Source organism: Poecile atricapillus, chromosome 6 (genome assembly GCF_030490865.1).
Source record: "Poecile atricapillus isolate bPoeAtr1 chromosome 6, bPoeAtr1.hap1, whole genome shotgun sequence".
Classification (NCBI taxonomy): Eukaryota; Metazoa; Chordata; class Aves; order Passeriformes; family Paridae; genus Poecile; species Poecile atricapillus.
In genome coordinates, this window is record NC_081254.1 from 6,145,304 (window position 1) to 6,164,809 (window position 19,506).

The following is a 19,506-nucleotide window of genomic DNA, read 5'->3' on the forward strand; positions in this document are numbered from 1 at the left end:
AGGTGGGGACTGCTAACAGGCTGGACTCAATCTTGGAGGTCTTTTCCAGCCTCAGTGCTTCTACATATGGAATCACTTATCTTCAAACCATTAAAACACTTGCCAATTTAAAACCATAGTAAAACAATCGTGAGTCCTTCACAGACTACACCTGGGAGGATCCCAGTGGACAGAGCCCACTAAGCCAGCAGATTTTGGATTGTGAGGCGTTTACACGTGACTTTCTCCAAGATGTGCAGCTCTTGGTGCCATCACCCCATCCAAAATGCCAACAGGTTCCCTAGCAGAGGTGAAGGGGTGCTGGTACTTACTGCAAGTTCCGCTGCTGAACATGGGAATTGTTTCAAACATCATCTTGTGGAACAGCAGTGCCACTGGTCTATAATCCAGGTGATTCTTTAACAGGTAGCTATAGTAGTACACGTAGCGTCTCTGACTGGGAATTGTCACTCCCTAAACAGAGGGAAAACAAGTGTCAAAAACCTTTGATCAGCATCACTGACAGGGCTCCTGCCCATCACCTCCAGCCCAAAGGAGCAGGTCATTCACTACTGACCAGCCCCCAGCACACAGAGCAGGGCACTGCTTTGCCAGCTACTTCAGCACATCTCGGGATGGAGCACCTCTCCCACCAGGAAAGGCTGAGGGAATTGGGATAGCACAGCCTGGAGAAGTGAAGCTTTGGGGGGACCTAATGTGGCCTTCCAGTACCTGAAGGGGCCAACAAGAAACATGGAGAAGGAACTTGGAATGGCTTCCCAGTGCCAGGGGGGAGGGTTAGAGGGGATATTGGGAAGAATTCCTTCCCTGGGAGGGTGGGCAGGCCCTGGCACATGGTGCCAGGAGAAGCTGTGGCTGCCCCTGGATCCCTGGAAGTGTCCAAGGGCAGGATGGATGGCACTTGGAACAACCTGGGATAATGGAAGGTGTCCTTAACATGGCAGGAAGGCTGGAGCTACCCTCTAAGGTCCCTTCCAACCCAAACCCTTCTGTGATTCTGTGCTCTCCAAACATCCATCTCCAGCCATGAAGCAAAGAATGCAGATGCTTCCCATTTCTTAAAAACAAACACCACAGACACCCTGGGGGTCATGTCAAAAATAATCCCATACTGCTCCTTTTTTGGGTATGGAGAGCATCAAATGTTTAACAAGAAGTGCCTTGAATATACTCTAAAGCACCACTACATTTAGGAATTCTAAAATCTACCACTAGAGGAATTACATTTTGACACCATTTTAAGTCAAAAGACTAATTTTGGCTAATATCACTGTACTCAAGACTGATGCTGCCTTCTCTTTACAAAACATCCTGGAATATTTTCCCAAAAATGTGGAAAGTTTCATTAAAAGAGGCCCAACAGCCCAAGTGTTCAAACTCTGAGGTAAACATTTGCTTTGAGAGCATAAAATCTAAGAATGTTTTTATTACTGATTTTAAATCAGCTCAAAGCTTCAAATAAGGGAACGGCTCTTTAAGCCAATACTTTCAAGAAAAATTGATAAAGGTGAAAAACTGTTTCATTTCCCAGAAAATGCATTACATGATCTAGAACAACCTGTTACTGCAGACTTTCAACAGCATCAGTGAGTGATCTGATTAAAACTGAATGTGGAATTGGAATAAACTGGAGATAAACAAAAAATTTTCATACACAAGCCTGTGAGCATTGTGACAAAACCTAGACCTCATTTTTCTATAAACTTTTAGTTTCATCTGTTTCACCTCACAACAGCCAGAAGCTAAGAGTAGCCAGAGTGTTTTTAATTTAGTAAATCTCTATTCTGCACACATGGAAATAGTCACTTCCTGCCATTTAAAAAAAAAAAAAAAAAGAAAGTTGATAATTATGTCTCCTTATCACTTGAGCTGCTTCTATATTACACAAAAGCCCTTTCCCTGCAGCACTTGCACAATGACCTTCCCAAGCAGCCTTGCACACTGGCCGTGGTTTTGGCTCAGATGTCCTCAGTGCTTATCACATCCACTCCTTGAGGGAGCTCTAAACTTCTCTTTCCTGGGATCTGAGCTTCAGGACTGAGCAAATCCCAGCCTCAGAGCAGGCCAGCAGTGCTTGCCAGGGCTGCCAAGCAGGAGGAAAGCAGAGGTGAGGAGAACACATCCTTCTCTGCCCAGAGCTTCCCTATGGAAAAACCCCAGGACACCTGGCCAGGGCAAACAAGGCTGGGAGCAGAACCAAGGGAACACTTTCTGACAGTCAATCCCACAGCAAAGCCAGTTCTCAGCCAACAGGGCAGTTTTAGCCCTCCAGCCACAGTCTGACTCCCTGGAGATACAGCCCTTAGATCCTGAGACCCTAAAACCAGTCCCACTGAAGCAGAACTCCGAGTTCTCCATTTCCAAAGGTCTGAATTCCAAGCAGAACACTTTCATAACAAACTAACAATGCTCCAAGGGGTGCAATCGACCACCACTCACTTTTACTCCAGAAGCACAGGGAAGTAATTCAAGCTTGTGTTTTCCATCTATCACTATCACCATTTTAGATGGGCTGTGAGATAAGCTCCTCTGGTCTCTAAGCCAGAGCTTCCCAGGGCATCCCAAACATTGTCAAGTGCTGCTCCTGGTTCTCCTCTCAATGTAGCACAGGTAGGACTATGAAGAACAAATATTTTGGAAACAATATTCCCACATTCCCTTTAGGAACATACTCTACTGGGAGAGTGAAGCTGCAGCCTCAGAGCAGGCCTAGGGCATCAGGTTTAGCAAAGGTTGGCACCTGAGCATGTCCAACAAACAGACACCACAACTGATGAGCTCTGACACCAACATGGCATCTCTGCCCTGGGTCATTCTGAGGCTTCCTCACATGAAATAATTGGTTTTCACTTCCTGTTCAGGTACAGCAACACCACAGAAACACAGCATGGTCTGGGTTGGGAGGGACCTTAAAGATCATCCAGCGCCACCCCCTGCCATGGGCAGGAACAAATCCCACTATTCCAGGTGGCTCCAAGCCCCAAAGTCCAACCTAGCCTTGGATACTTCCAGGGATGCAGGGGCAGCCACAGCTGCTCTGGGCACTCCCAGGAAAGAATTCCTTCCCAATATCCCATCTAACCCTACTTCGTCAGCATGAAGCCATTCCCCTTGTCCTGTCCTTCCAGGCCCTTGTAAAGAGTCTCTCTCCATCTACTTGTCAGCTCCTCCAGGTACGGAAGGCCACAGTTAGATCACACCAAGGCTTCTCTTCTCCAGGCTGAACAACTCCAATTCTCTCAGCCTTTTCCCATATGAGAACTCTTAGGAGCCATCCTTGAAAATAAAACTGTATGGTGCTCAAAGAATGCTCCCGAGCAGATCATCTCCAGCACTTGAAGAGCTGATCCCTATCCACTGAGCTTCCTTCCAAGCCTAATCCTCACCACAAAACCCTCCAAGGCAGAAGCAGGAGTAAATTAAGACCTTCTCCAGCTGTAGGGAGGTACGCTGCCAGTCTCTACCACCACAGTAGCGTGTCAGTGCCTGTCATAAGGAAGAGGTGGGATAAACTAATCCCTTCAAACAGTGGAAGCAGCAGCTTCTTTAGAGGGCTTTTTGGGCAGTTACTTCTTCCCCACCTCTGACAACAGACAAGCACAGTTCTTTATCCCATTTCAGAAAACAGTTTGTCTCCTTTTGTTCAAAAGGAAAATAAGAATCACTCCTGTTCTACAGTGGTGGAGACCGACAGACACAACCATGCAGCCCACACTTCCTAATCTTCACCACTCCCTTCTTCTGACTAAGTTCCCCCCACTACAATGAGTTTCAGAAGCCAAAAGAGGCAGCTTGTAGAGGAAATAAAATACCCCACGAGAGGGCTTGGTCAGGGAAACGCTGGGCTCTGCCATGTCTTGTTGTCCAGCACAAGAACAGCCTGTGCAGCAACTCTGAGCCTCACCTACAACAACTCTCACTTGATGGTGCAAAGGCCTCCCTGGAGCTGCTTCTCCCGGCAAGCATTTGGGAAAAGCTGGCTCCAGAAGTACTCAGGGCTGTGCTCTTGACCAATTAGTCATACTTCCTCTTGCAATTAGACTCACACTTCCTGCCAGCACAGCCTGAGCCCTCGCAGCAGCACTCTGCCATGAGCATTAATGGCAGCAGTGATTGGAGCTGGGCTGCTCACAGCAGCCACACGTGCAAAGTGGGCACCTTGTCCCCGCTGTAAACCAAGAAAATCTGGTCCCTATTAAAGCCTTGATCATATCTATGTTGGCCCAAAAGGAAAGAAAAAAGGCATTTGCTTGTCCCTTTGTACAAACATCTCTTTTGATGCCTCATTGACTTTGAATTGAGGAAGTCAGTTATACAAAGGTGTGGTGAAATATCAAATCAGAGAGCGGCACTTGACATATAATGCTGAAATATGGGCCACAAGGGAAGAAAAGGCTCCAGAAACCTGCACTGGAATACCTGTTTATAAACACTACTGAAGGATTATGTGAATCACATGCTGCTCACTGGCCACATCAAGATAACCATGCTCAAGTGGAGCTAGGAAGGGAAAAAAGTCAACTCTTGCAGCAGAGACACTGAAACCAAAACAAGTTGCTGGTTACAGACAGTATTTACAGTCAAGTAAACAAGGCTCTCATTACTCCTGTTTAACTGAGTTCTCCCTCCCTCCAAGATGCCCAAGGTATCCCTGGGGTACTGATAAACACCCAACTGACCTTACTCCCAGCCTGCAGAAATACAACCTTCTTTTCACATAAGGGAAACTGAGGCACAGCATTTCACTGTGTATTTGTCATTTTCATGCTGCTTTATTCAGCTCTGGAGATAACCCTTATCAGCAGCAGTAATCTACTCTGTTTATTCAGCACACTGCTCATTCCTAGTCTCTCTCATGCACTTTTACCAAAAGCCACAAAGTTTTGATGGGAAATCTTGACCTTGTCTCCACTCCAGCATTACACCACAACCAGCTCAGCAGTACATGGAAAAACAGCTCCACCTTATCAGCAGAGCAAACTGAGGAGTTACTTGCTCCTTCCACTGAATTAACAGCCAAATTCCAAAATTTCTTAGGTGACATTTCTGCTCTCAAGAGCCTTCAGACATGAGCTCTTCTTATTAGAGACCAACACATTGTGAAATTAATACTTTAATTGTAAATACTCCAGGAGCAGGGAGAGCTCTGTGCTTGAGGAGGTTGAAAATGGCTTGCAGGGATGATATCCCCTTGGGATGCTCAACCAACACACTCAGGGAAATATTGAAGACGAGCAGGGAAACTTGCTAAAACTACCTTAAAAGTCGTATCTTATCATCTTTGGAGAAGATTTCAAATAAGGAGGGTAAATTGTGATTAATGAGGCCTTAACTACCCTTTACTGACAAGGGGCACCCAACAATAAGGGCCTTCCAGTTGGAATATTCCCCTATGCATCTCCAAACCCCACCACAGCAGTAAAGAGAACCTGAGGAGATGAACAACTCATCCATTCAGGCAAAATCAGCTGGAACAATCCTCTCATTTGGGCAGAAAATGCTGAACGAGAAAGTTCACTGCCCCTCTGATGCACCATGCAGCAGAACAGTGCTGAAAAAGCCATTTAAAATCAACTGTCCAGGTCTTCTTGAACAGGACAAGTGAAAAAACAGGCTGGTTTAGAGCTGTGACTAAAGGCTACTGCTGCTTAGGAAAGCGTTTCCATTTCCACTGCACTGATCCAATTCTACTGGAGCTAAATCAGACATCACAACTTAAAAGGGTTTGAGCATCAAATGGATCTCAAGGAGGAAAAAGCAGCCAGTTACAGGTAGAGGGACAGAAGAACAGCAACAGCTCACCTTCTTGTCTCTGGTCCTTACTTCCCCATAGAAATCGAGGGCTTCTTGGGCCCTTAAAAACTTCCCTCGATGCAACAAATATGCACAAATCATTACACCAGTTCGTCCCTTTCCAGCTTTACAGTGGATTGCTGCCACATGATTGTCATCTTCACTTAGCCACTGGTCAAGATCTTCACAAAAAGGTTTGATGAGCTCCAGCTGTGGTGGGTTATGGTCTTCAAAAGGGTACTGTGCAACTGCAGGGAGAAGGAGTTCATCAGAACCTCAAAAGGCAAAGCAAGCTCAGGTCACCTTTGTGACAAGCATGTAAAAATTAAGTTATTCAATTATCCACCCCCTCCCTCCCATCTTCCATATCAATATGTATTTTTAATTCCAGTATTATTCAGTATATCATGAGCACTGCAAACATTTCTCCAGTAGTCCATAAGCAGGCATCCTGCTCCACTGAGCAACTATTTCACCCCTCTATTGAACTGAGTGGCACAGGCTCTGTAACATGAGTTTTCTAGAATTTAAGAGCGTGCTGGCACACAGAATAACCTTGTGAAAAGCCATTACTCCAGCAATAATTAAACCACTTGCTGAGAGAGAGCAAGGCCAGACCTCAGTCACTGAGCAGACAACAGGAACTTTGCTGAAAAATTATCGAACACAGTTGGGTCTACATTGGGAAAAAGCTCTCAGAATCTGTTCAAAGGCCTTGTGAAACAAAAATCTGTCATTTCTATATTTCAAAAATGGTAATCGGGAGAGAAATCTCAGGTAAGGCACTGGCAATACTTGTGGGGTTTAGAGTCAGAGCACTGAACAACGCTGTCCTTTCTGATATGGGTGTATTCACACACACTTTTCCATCTAGGGATGAAAAGAATTTCAAGCGATGCAGGAAATGCAAGAAAACTCAAGACAGCAAAAAATAAGCAGAGAGAAGCACCCAAACTTCTCCCACCTCCGATGAGATGAGGGACAATATCACCCTGACCAGCAAAACTACACACAATGTTCTGCTTTCAGCAGAACAGCCCTTGATGAAGTGCACCCCAATTCCTCTCTGACAGCCTTGGGAATCTTATAAATACAACTCCAGTTCACTTCAAAATTCCCAGCTAGAAACACCATTTCCTTTTCTGGGCTAAAAATGAATACATTTCATTTTTTTGGCAAGTGTCTGAATTGGTTTCGTAAGCACCACTCTGTAGCCACACATGCAAGACTCCTTTTGATGAATCCCCAAGGACTCCAGGAGCACAAGCGAGGGATGAAGTTATGGAACTGCTGAAGGATTGCAGGACAAGTCCACAGCCTTTTGGAGGAATCAACAAATTTATTCACTCACAGCACAGACTGCCCCTTTCATCTCCCAGAACAAATGGGGAAGCTGATAAAGTGAATAATCTTTGCTTAAGAGCCAACACATGTTCACAAACGTGAACACACAAACTCTGCCGCATAGAAGATCCAAAGGCTCCCCAAATGACCCCCAAAGTTTTACAAGACCCTAAAGATGGAATTTATTTAGAAGTCCCTAAGAAAAGGAGCTGCAAAAATGTCTGTACAGCTTTGAGTCTATCACAATTACAGCCAGCAAGGTTTCCATGAGAAGGGGAGTAAAGAAGTCCTGAAAGAACAGCCTGGAAACTCCCAAGTAGTCACAAGATGCTGAAGATGCTCTCCAAGATTTAGAATCAAAGGCAAACCTTGTGGTACTTTCTTCAAAGCTGAAGTGAGAAGATGAAATGGGTGCCCTGGGATGGTGTGGAGGGATTAAGAGGAAAGAAACATTAAGCTGTACAGTCTTGAGCTGGGCCATGAGAAGGTACAGTTTGTTCCTCCATGGATTTTGATTCCTTACAATGGAACACACAGCCTGGAGAATAATCCTGCTTGCTCTATCCCAGCCCCTACATATATCAAGAAGAATCCCATAGCACATAGAAGAGTTAAAAAAAAAAAAAAAAATGAAAGTCTGTGGCAAAGCAGAAGACAATTCCAGCATGGAAGGGTTTCAGAAACTGGAAAAGCCATGGACACAAAGTTACTTCCCAAAGAAGATGAAGAGCTTTTAGTGTTTGGGGTTTTATGTGAAGCAAGATCATCCTGGGTGAATAATGAACTATTCTGGTGCTTCATGGTCAGTACAAAACAGAAGTTCCCTTTGCAGTCAGTTCACTTCAGAAGATTTTCAAGTAGAACTTTTGCTCCTCTGCTAAGGGAAGTCCTGAGTCACCAATTTGGTTATCTGAGGTTAACTAATTCGGGGATGAACATTAAAAAATGCAGCATGTCTTGTGCAGAGGAGCTGTGAAAGGTGCTGTCATAAACAGCATTTGGGGCTGGGATTGACAGTGAAGGGAGCTGAGCACCCCCGTACCAAAAAGCAGAAATTAAAGCAAACATATGTTCTGGCCATATTAGAACATGTCCTCTTCTCTTCTTACCCAAAGCACTGCTCAAGCAGATCCTAAAATACTTTTTTCTGGCTGGTGAGTATGGAGTGAGGTTTCAGGGCACTGTCATTCAACATCGTAAGAGCAAATCAGAAGCGCTGACGACTTCAACAAGACAATTTCAGTCCTTCTATATTAAGGCATTAAAGCAGCCATTACATTTTGGTCACGTTCTAAAGCCTCTTCATAACTAGATGGATGGTTTAAAATAATATTAATGAAAAACAGAAGTTGAGCCATTGCTATGATGCAGAATAAGCCCAAAATTTGTTCATCTCCTACGATTCCATAGGCACAAGGTCTCCTCATCTACCCTCATCTGAAGCACAGGAACTTCTGAGCAAGAAATGCTCCTCTGCCCAAAGAACATGGATAAATCTAAATTTATTTATTACCTGGGGAGGTAACACTGACACAACAGTTACATCAGTATCCACTCACAAGGACCTGGTCAAAAGGCACCTCTGAAAGATTCCTCACTGCTTTTGGCAGCTCTGCAGTGTCTAAGACCCAACCCATCTCTAAGGACGTCACATGGGAATTTATCTTTTTTTTTAGCATCTAAAGGTTCTTCCAGATCTTCCAAAAGTTGCTTTACACACATAGTGATAGTGGCTTAAGTGTTCTCCATTTTCATCCTTCATAAAAACCAGACTCCTCCGAGCCTCACACTGTAAATGTAAATTGTACAAGGAGTTTGTACTTCACTGAAATGAAACTCCCGTGTAACACATTCTGCAGAAATTTTTTGCAACTGTAGACTTTTTATTAGATCTTGATCTTTAACTGTCAGGAACACAGTTTTTTGAAAGCACCAAGAATATAGCAAGTTTTTCCAATGACTCAAAGCAATCTGACATCATTCCTTCTGCCCAAATCTCCTACATGACTATTCATCAGCTCCTCCTTTAGGCCTTCATTCACTGAGGTTTAAAGAGAACACACATTAGGCAGTAAAAACGTACCTCTGCAGTTAAATTTGGCGGTGTCATAATGTCTTTCAGCACATCTGAAAAAGAAAAATAGACAAGAGTTCAAGACAAGTCTCTGAGGCACTCCCAGCATCTATCACACCCAGGGAAATAATGCATGCCCATCACCTTTATGATTTAAAACTACAGGTTACACACACACACACAAAAAAAAAAAAACAAACCCAAACTGTTTTGCAGCAGACTGCTCACTAAAATGTGAATTACTTTACTGAAAGGCAAATACTTACCCCTCTGGTAATTGTAGTCCGTGGCTATGTTTTAGTCAACATGACTCAATTCATTCAAGTATTATTACCTTCTAACCCTGTGCATGAGCAGCTCCAGCACTGGAGCAGCTTTCTGCTGCCAAACACATGGAGAGCAGACAGCTGTGACCTTCATCCAGGGGATCCTCAACTCAGAACACAGGTCAGGGTGCCTCAGCAGCAGCGTGGGTGCTCAGAGCGATGGGGATCACAAGGACATCACAGGAGCACCACAAGCCCCACTGAGTATTATCACTTGTATCAAGCAGAGATTGTGACACTGCTCTGCCACTCGGCATTTCATCAAAGACTCCTGAATTTAAGTGAACCCTGAAGGCCAGTCAGCCACTTTCCCCCTCAGAGCTGGCAAATGACACATTTCTCAAGGCTCTGCAGCCACATCAGGCTCTGCCCACTCGAAGAGATCCTCTCCAGCTAGACAGGAGCACAGCAAACCACACTGGATTTGCCTTGCCCAGGGATAAACACCAGTGATGAGACAGAAACCATCCCTCAGCTGGGCTCTAAACCAGCCAAACCAGCACACTAGGAAACAACCAGATCAGATCTTGGGGTAAGGGGAAAGAACGCAAGACTGGATATCCTCCAGGATTTTCCTTGGAGCTGCTTCCTGCAGGGAAGATGATGTGAGTGGAAGTGCAGTTCAGAAAGGAAATTTGAGAATAATCCTGCCTCAAATCCTGCCAAGACCAGATTGGATGGGGACCTGAGCAACCTGATCTAGTGAATGGCATCCCTGCCCACAGCAGGGAGTTGGAACAAGATGATGTTTAAGGTCCTTCCAACCCAAACCATTCTATGAAAGTGGACACCGGGTTGAAACACAACTACTGGAGTCATTTCAGTAGACAAATCACACCTAGATCTTTGGTTCTGATTACAGCCTGTACTTTTCACAGGGTTCCAATTCCCACAGCAGTTTCAGGACTGCTATGAACTCATCCCTGCTTACCAGGTATGACTGCAGCCTTTGGAGCCATATGGAGCTTAGCTGACACTTTCAGACATTCAAACTTTTGGGCTCTTCCTTGTGCAATTGTAACTGGAGCCTCCCAGAGCTGCCCTGAGCTCTGCCCATGACACAGACACAGGCAGGGCTACTGAGGCTGCACATGCTCTCACTGCTTCCCTTTCCCTGAATTCCAGAGCCTTCTTGGCTCTACCCTCTGCTAGAGAAAAGCCTGGCAGCTTTCAAAGCTCCAATCACATTGCTGACACTTTCTCTGGGTCACAAGTGACCAGGTTAAGCTGGCAGAGGGGACTCACAAAAATATTATCTGCACTTGAGCCTCTGAGCAGAGAGGCTGCATGTAGGATGTACATCCAAGAGGGATGGAGCAGACAGCAGCACAGAACTGTGGAAGCTGCTAGGAAGCAAAGCAGTTAACACAAAGCATCTTATACAGGAAAGTTTCCTGCTTCCTTCTAAAGAAACACCCAACTCAAATGGGGAGTAAGTGATGAAAGTCTTCAAAACATTTTAAAAAATCCACAAACAGACAGAAAACTCATCAATTTTGGAACTTTGATAGAGTATCATCGAGTAGAATACCATGAGGGATAAAAAAAGTAGTTTTGTTGATACCAAGGATAAAAACTGAGTGCAGGACATGGACATGTCCCTCTCTCTGCACTCTCCTGGGAGCTGAACACAACCATTGCAGAGCTCCTGGCTCAGCTGCACTAAATTTTTGTGTGTTGGCAGCAGAAATCCCACCAACACCCACTTTGGGGATACTGATGGGGCTTAATGCTCCAATGCATTTGGGGTGGGGTTTTTAAACACCATTATAACTCAAATAGCATCAGATCTCCAGATGAAACCTGAATATTTTTGACATTTTTGGGGTTAAGGAGGGGGTTGGCTGCTCCTCAGATCCTCCTTAGGATTAAAGTGAGTTTAAAGCAGCCCAGAAGCAAAGTGCTGCCAGCCAGGCACCCTCCTGATCAGTCATGGTTCCACTGCTGACAGGACTAGGGGCTTCCTCTGCCATTGCTCAGCCCCAGGGATACAGCAAGCACAGAAAATCCCCATTTTCATCACAGCTTCTTCCTTTAACCACCTGCCTGCAGGACAGTTCAAGGAAACCCACTGGAGAAGATGGAAATGATTACAACAGGGCAGGTGACAGTCTGTCAGCATGGGAAGCTGAGAGATCCAAGTGGAAGAACAGATTTAAATTAAGGAGAATACTGAAGAAATAGCAAGGGGTTAAAGGCAAAGAGGACAGAAGCAACACAAGAAGGAAAATGAAACTGCTCAAACTGCTGGGAAGTTAAAAGCCAAGATGTAAAGATGGGGCAGAGCTGACAGTTTCAGAAAAATCTCTAAATCCTTTTAGATAAAACTGCAATACACACATTATTATCAACTTCATGGAACAGCTACCTTAAGGGAACTCAAATCCCATGACAGAGTTTGAAATAATTCTGACTATAATCACCTAACTCCTCTGAACTCCCACCTCCTCTTTTGAAACACTGACAATAGATCACTATTTACAAAGGATCAGCTTAATCTGAAGAAACTGAGTTCTCTGGAATACCTGATGGATGCAATTCTTCCCATCTCCTGACCAAACATTGCCACAATTCACCTGATGGCATTTTATGTGTATAAATTTTGCCTGCACAACCATTAAGATCTCTCTGGACAGTTTTATCCTCCAAAATTTTTCATCTGAGGATGAACAAAGTAATTCTAGGAAGATTTGTGATCATTTTGCAGTTAACAACAAGAAAATCAATTTTTATATAAAGAACCCAAAGACAAAAACCTCTGGCACACCTGGACAAATTTTTTCCACAGCTGAAAACACACAGAGCAGCAACAGAAAAGTCAAATGCATTTGTCTCATCGCTGCTCTTCTCACTTACAAACTTTAAAGCTTCCTTTAAAGGGCTGGGGGACTGAGCTGTGTTTCTTTACAGTAAAATGAGGCAGCTGGCAGACAGCAAAGTGGAAGCTTAGTGAGGAGCTCCTCAGGGAGGTGGTACTTGAAAAGATGCTCATCAGTCCTCCCAAAATCCTCTTTTCTGACAAATTTCCTCCAGCAGCCTCCAGTTGTTACCTGGCACCTCTGGAGGCACACTGGAACAGGGGGCTCAGCAAACCCAGACCCTGTCAGGGACACCAAAGCCGCCCTTCCCAGCAGGTGACAGCTGCACTGGCCCCAGGCAGCAGCAGGAGATTGCATTTAGCTGCCCATGCTCTGCTTTGCTCCTCAAAACAAGCAAGGGCTGCCAGGAAGCTTTGGGGGGGCTGATGAAGCAGAGCAGTTTGATTTTAAATGATCCAGATCTCCAGAGCTGAGCTCCAGAAGATTCCAAAGGAAAAGAGCCAGGAATTACCTCCTCTACCTGCACCTCCGTGCCAAGGAGCCATCAGCTCTTCTGGGAAGCACTGGCCTTTCCACCCGGAAATGTTATCCATCTATTAAAAGGATGACACTCTGGAAAGCTCCTAAGCTGGAAAATATAATTTTGCTACTGAACTCTATGAAAGGTGACCAATGTCTCTTTTTTTATCTATCTTTTTCTGCCCCACAACAACTTCAATGACCACTGTAAAGTTCCTCAGCTTCTACTGTCACTTCCCTCCAATATCAGGGAACAGCTGATTGATCCACAATCCTTTAGCTAACCTAGAGGCAAATTTAAATCCTTATTTTTAAATATTTGTTTTAATGACTGACAGATTACAATGTCATGCACTGCCTGGATTTCAGTACTACAGTAATTTTTCTATTAATTGTAAATATTTAAAAACATATCTATTAAAAAAAATAATAAAGCTGTAACAGTTCAACGAATCAATCTTCAACTTAGACTTTTAAGAAAAAAATGAGGGGTAGGAAAACCATGGCTCTTTGACATCACCAAATCATTTATACAAATGAAATTAGCCTAAGCTAACGAATAAATTAGATGAAGGAACAGCAACAACAAAAAAAATATAAAACCAAAACCAGAAAACTCCTTTAAATGTTTCAGCTTTCTGCAGAACCAAATTTTCAGAGGAAAACATTATACTTAGAGAAGTCAGAAACCACCACTAATTGCTCCAACAGCTTTTTCGAAGTAATAAACAGGGACAGACATAAAGAGGGAAGAAGCAAACAGAGTCTGGGTACCAACGCAGTTTGATTTTTTTAAAAAATAAGAGAAAAAAACAGGAAAATATTCATTTGGCAAATGGACATTAATACATGAACAGAAAGCCTGCTGTGAATTACTTTTCACTTTTTAATCACATGGCCCAAGCTCCAGATGGGCTGGATGCCAAGTCATTTAAAAGCGTTCAAGTAACATGGATACACACCAGCATTTCATTTAACCTCACTCAGCTCCACTAAATGAAGTACCAGTGCTCTCAATCAGGCTTAATTGTTTTAAGAAATGTGCAAAACATCTCCATCTCTGCTTCAGGACAGCAACAAGCCACTTGCACTCCTCAGCTATTTTTAGAAGTCATTATTTTGGAGAATGCATCTTTAAGAGCATACTTACAGATTGTATATCTTGTAATGGTTTTTATGCTTTGAATCCAAAAACCTTCAAGAGAAAAAAAAAAAGTATGCATTAATATACACTGAATAATATTGACCTTAATTTGCAGCATCCTTAAAGCACCACCCAGCCAGCATGTGCAGTTCTGCATTCCCAGTCCCAGCCCTGCAGAGCCCCAAAAATCAAGAAGGCAGCATGTTGGGAACCTCAGTCCTCCAAATAATCCAACAGCATGGATAACATGACTAATGCAACTAAGGGAACCAAGATCTGACCTGAAACTGAAATATTTACTGTACGTGGACTGATTTCCTGATTGCTAAAACACCTGCAGATCACTGTGAGAAGCTGAGGAAGGCTTGGCTAATTTCAAACAGAAAGCACTGATTACACCAGGTATCTGTAAACAATTCCTATTTAATCACCTATACGAAATATTTTGTCACAAGGAAGAAAAGCAGTTAAAGAGAATCATTCACTTTAATCCCAGTTTTTTTATTATTTGCCACTGAAGTCTGTCCCCAGTGATATTCTGGGTTTTAGAAGGAAGACCACTACACTTTTTCACACTCATTTCATTTCCATGCTCACTTTGGAACACAAACTTCCCATACAAGCCTTGGCGAGCCAAACTGCAAGCATGATTCATCAGAATTGCTGTGATTATATATGATGTGTCACCTGGCAATGTGCAAGAAGAAATAACATGCAAATGTTTACACTTAACATCATCAACAGTGTGTATCTGCACATCAGCCAGAAGGAATTTAATTAGCCATGACAGAACATGCTGTTCAAATTGAAAAGAAACACTAGCTGCTAAAATCCTGGAAAGCTCAAGCAAAAACAAGCTCTGGTTATCAGTCATAATATTCCAGAAGAACCTAGAACAGCTCTGTGGTTAAAGGCCTGCGCTAAAATGGGAACAGATGTGAGCGCTCCTTGTGCAGCACCGAGTGTGAAACTCCGAGTCCATCAGGAAAAAAATTCCCTGACTCCCACTGGTGCCCCTGTTGGCAGCCTTGGAGAGCCTCAGGAAGATGGTGGACACGGGGATTTGCTTCAGGAGATGTTCTGTTTGTTAACACACACCGGAGAGCGAGGAGAGCTGGCTCTGCTTTTCTAGGAATATCCACACAGTGGAGTATAAGCTTCCAGGCAAGGATTTTTTAAAGGACGAAATTCCATCCAAAACCTCTCCAAGCGTCAGTCACAGGAGACAGCCAGCGGTGCAGGTTGTACTTCTCATCCAGCATTAGCCTGGAATTTGTCAGGGTACCAGCTATTCAGAAAAAGCCCACTGCTGGATCCTGGCTCAATACCAATTGCTCGGCAGCTCGAGCACCTTGGATTTCTGCATAAAAAGCACTTGGAAAAAACTCCCCCATCAAAAGATAACTGGAGCAGATGAGGACTGCAACATGCAGAATGCTGCATGATCACATTTTATTCTTGTTTAAAAAGAGAAGACAACTAATGTAATAATACTTGAGCATCCAGTTCCCTGCAGCCACTTAATTTACATCTCTGTTTATCTTAATTTGGTTGATGATGCTTTTAGGTGATCACTGCTCCTTTTGATCAGTGTTTATGGACAGCTTAATAATTATATAGGCATTCCAGTACTAAAATCTAATTTACACATATCTACCTACTCAACCACTAAAATGTATTTTCCTTCATCCAGAAGCTACTGAAATCAATGCTGTGAATGGAAGAGAGCCTTCAAAGACTCCTGCCTATCAATATTTATTTACATTATTTCCATGTTAGATCAGATATTACTAAGAAATTCTTGGCTGTGAGGGTGGGCAGGCCCTGGCACAGGGTGCCCAGAGCAGCTGTGACTGCCCCTGGATCCCTGGAAGTGTCCAAGGCCAGGCTGGACAGGGCTTGGAGCACCCTGGGATAGTGGAAGGTGTCCCTGCCCATGGCAGGGGTGGAAGGAGATAATCTTTAAATACCTTCCAACCAAAACAATTCTGTGACTGATCCAAAGTCCAGCCTTTGACCCTATCCCACAATTTTCAAAGGTGGAGCTCATCAGGGACTGGATATTCCATGAACTTCATTAAAAGGGGCCTCTGGCTGCTGGGAAAGAAAGCTGGCTGGAGAGGTGGAATTTGTGTGTCGGGAGGGACCTTAAAGCCTATCCAGTTCCACTCCCTGCCATGGGCAGGGACACCTTCCACTATCCCAGGGTGCTCCAAGCCCTGTCCAACCTGGCCTTGGGCACTTCCAGGGATCCAGGGACAGCCCCAACCTCTCCAAGCAATGTTATCTTGTGTGAATTAAAGAACACAACTTCCCCCTCTGTTAACAATCCCCCTCCACACACACACACCCTCTCTCCATGAGTGCTTCCTGCCCGCTGCACTGACCCTCACTGATCTGCCCAGCTCTGGAGAAGCAATGACTTCTCAGCAAGGCAGCAGAGAATGCAGGCACTGCACTTCCCCCAGCCAGGTCAGCTCCAGGCTCTGACACTCTCAGTGCTATTTGTGGATGGTGATTTTCATCATGACAGTGGAACATGCAAAACCAACCCCCTGGAGCCCAGCTGAGTGCAGCTGTGCAGGGAGCCACTGCCTCCGGACTGTCAGGTGAGGGTGACGAGTCCTCCCGGGGTGGGAACCGAGGAGCTCAGCTCACTTCTGCATCAGTCTGGATGCAATCCCCACAGAAACTCCAGCAACCCTAGTTCTGCTTCCCAGCATCTGTAGAATCATGGAATCCCAGAACAGGTTGGGTGGGAAAAGACCTTAAAGCCCATCCAGTGCCACCTCTGCCAGGGCTCCAGCCCCATCAGCATCTCAGTGGCCTCTGGACTTGCTCCAAGAGCTCCTCATCCTTATGCTGGAGGCACCAGAATTCCAGGTGGGGTCTCACCTGAGTAGGCCAAAAACCTCCTTTCCCAGACACACCCATTACCTTCCCTGAAAACCTTCCTGCATGATACTCCACCCTAAAGGCTGAGTCTCTCACAGACCTATGGAGCTCATGACTCTAAAGCACCACGGCTTCAGAAAATCACAACTTTTAATCCTAAAACCACAAACTTTCAGCAGCTTCTACCAAGTGTTTAGTTTTTAATGCAACCTCTCACACTCTCCAGGTAGGGTTTTTTAACTAAATTAATTACAGCAGCGTTCCTACAACACTCCCCACCTCGTCTTCAATTGTAGCCAGCAGTTCAGAGTAATGACTTTATTTGAAATTAAAAATGACAACCTAGAGGTCTGTTATTTTTTAACCAGCAATAACAGATTTTAGGTCATCTTTCTCCTTGTTCGTAATTATTCAACACAGCCAAATCTACAAGCCTTTATTTCAAGTCACCTATATTTACTATTTGAAATCAAAATTCCCTTATCAAGCACTTCATTTATTAATTAAGAAAGGATAAGGGCAAACTTATCCTGAAATACCATCAGCTACCTGAGGAAACTCTTGACACTGAAGAGATGCATGGTTTGATGTCTTTCTAAAAGTAAATAACCTTTTTATACTCCAACACAACTTACTGAAGTCAATTTTTCACACTAAAAAAGCAGATTATGTGCATTTGAGATCAACCCAGAACAGCAGCCTGGCCATTTTTTGTTGTTCCAAACATTTTTCAGGAAAGCTATTAAGGCAATTATCTACAAGATGCAAAAAATCTCAGCATTTCTGCAAGTCAGAACACACAGCCTTCCCTCAGCAGGATATAAACGAGTGTAGAAAAGATTATTCCAAGTTTTATAAGTTAAGGAAAAGAAAAATAAAGCCTTACCTTACTACATCATCAATGTTGTTCCGGTACACCCCTTCAAGCCTCTCCGCAGGAAAGCCCATAGCAATTATGTTTGGATAAATATCTGAATATGCAAGTTATGGAAATATTTAGAAAGCACATGAAATGTCTACAAAAGCATTAAATGGACATTAATCAAATGTGTAGCTGTACCCAAATCAGAGCAACGACTCAAAAGACTGCATGCAATAGGTGTAGGGATGTGTAGATCTGAAAAGGATTATATACCTTGCTTATCAAAAAAACCCCAACAATTACCCACTTCTGAGCAAATGTTCTCATTTCTTATTCTGAGGTATCTGCGATTCACTTGCCAAAAGCAATCCAGGAAAAAAAATTTAAGAGAAATACCTCTTAGCCAAACGAATCAATACTAAGGAAAAAGGGCAAATAAGAAAATTTAAAGTTTACATTTAGAGTTGATGTACTAAAGAACTCACAACTGCTAGAAAATTACTGGTATTTATTTTCCCTGTGGTGAAATGATACATGGATTTCTTTTTAAACACGGTTCTAAAAAAGAAAGTCCTCCCAAGTTTAAAGCATTATTAGAAATGATAATGTAGTGAAAAAGCTCAGCTGAAAAGCGAACCAGAAATGAAAGCAGCAGCTCGAAACAGCCCATACCCTGCCACATTAACATACTCCTCCTCAAACTAATTTTAGAAGGAGCAAGAACAAAGCATGGTATGTTTGAAGTCGGCCCTGCTTTAAAAAGGGGGGCTGGAGGAGGTGATTTCCAGAGGGCCCTCTCAACCTAAATTATCCCACCCTTTTAAGACTCATTTTTATTTTCATGGTCAAAATACACCAAAGCTCCAAAGAATAATCACATCAGAATGGGAGACACCGCATCGGCTTCCAAGATATTAAAATTCCAGTTACTTGTGCACGAAGAAAAGCCTGAAGTAGGACACAAACTACTTTACTCCACCCTTGCAAAATTCCCACAAGTCCTCAGAGCAGAGCAGCACAGACCAAGTTCTGCACTGACACCATTAACTGCAAGGCTTCAGAAAAACATTAGGAACTGAATACACGGAAATAATGTTTTGTACTCTTGGAAAAAAAAAATAAAAATTAACGTTTACTGTGTTGTAATCCAAGTATTAATAGACATTGGTCTGCTTGGACCATTCAACAGATCATTTATATAGACAAAGAAAAAAATATGAAAAAGCTTTGGAGTAAGCCAAATAAATATTTGTGGCTGCTTTAAATACAGACACTGAAACAGGTTTGTGTCTGGTTTCCAGTTTATTCTGTACTTGCCCAAACACTAAAAAACACATATTGGGGAAAAAAACCCAAACACCTCAAACATTAAAGTGCTTAACTTAGAGAGCTTGGGATAACCTCAAATCACAAACTTTGAATTTCCCTCTGATCTATTTTACTCAGCAAGCAGTTCACACCTCTTTAATTAACAAAGGTGCTATATAATTAGCAATGTCTTCACTGTTTTATCAGTTATTCCTTGCCATAAACAGAAGAAACTGGTTCTATAATATATTAACTGTGAATTACCTGGCTAATACACCCCATCACTCCCTCCTCCTTCCCAATTTCAGCCTGATTCCTCCCTATTCCCAGTTCCAGCATTTATCCTCCAGAGCCCATCCTCTTGCATCCTGCTCTGAGCAGCGGGGCTACACAAGCTATAAATTACCACAGCAAAATAATCC

At 43.5% G+C, this 19,506-nt stretch overlaps 1 protein-coding gene across 5 annotated transcripts in view; it reads right to left on the reverse strand.

Annotated features, from left to right (window-relative positions):
* Window positions 1-19,506, reverse strand: part of PTEN (phosphatase and tensin homolog) — a 72,655-nt gene that overhangs the window by 38,718 nt on the left and 14,431 nt on the right. For 4 of the 5 annotated variants that reach the window (XM_058840680.1, XM_058840681.1, XM_058840682.1 and 1 more), the window contains exons 2-6: window positions 17,801-17,885; window positions 14,026-14,070; window positions 9,221-9,264; window positions 5,803-6,068; window positions 312-453 (exon numbers count right to left, since the gene is read on the reverse strand). In XM_058840680.1, coding sequence (XP_058696663.1) covers window positions 312-453; window positions 5,803-6,068; window positions 9,221-9,264; window positions 14,026-14,070; window positions 17,801-17,885 — 582 coding nt within the window. The remainder of the gene's footprint in view (window positions 1-311; window positions 454-5,802; window positions 6,069-9,220; window positions 9,265-14,025; window positions 14,071-17,800; window positions 17,886-19,506) is intronic. The other variant, XM_058840683.1, reaches the window with a different exon arrangement.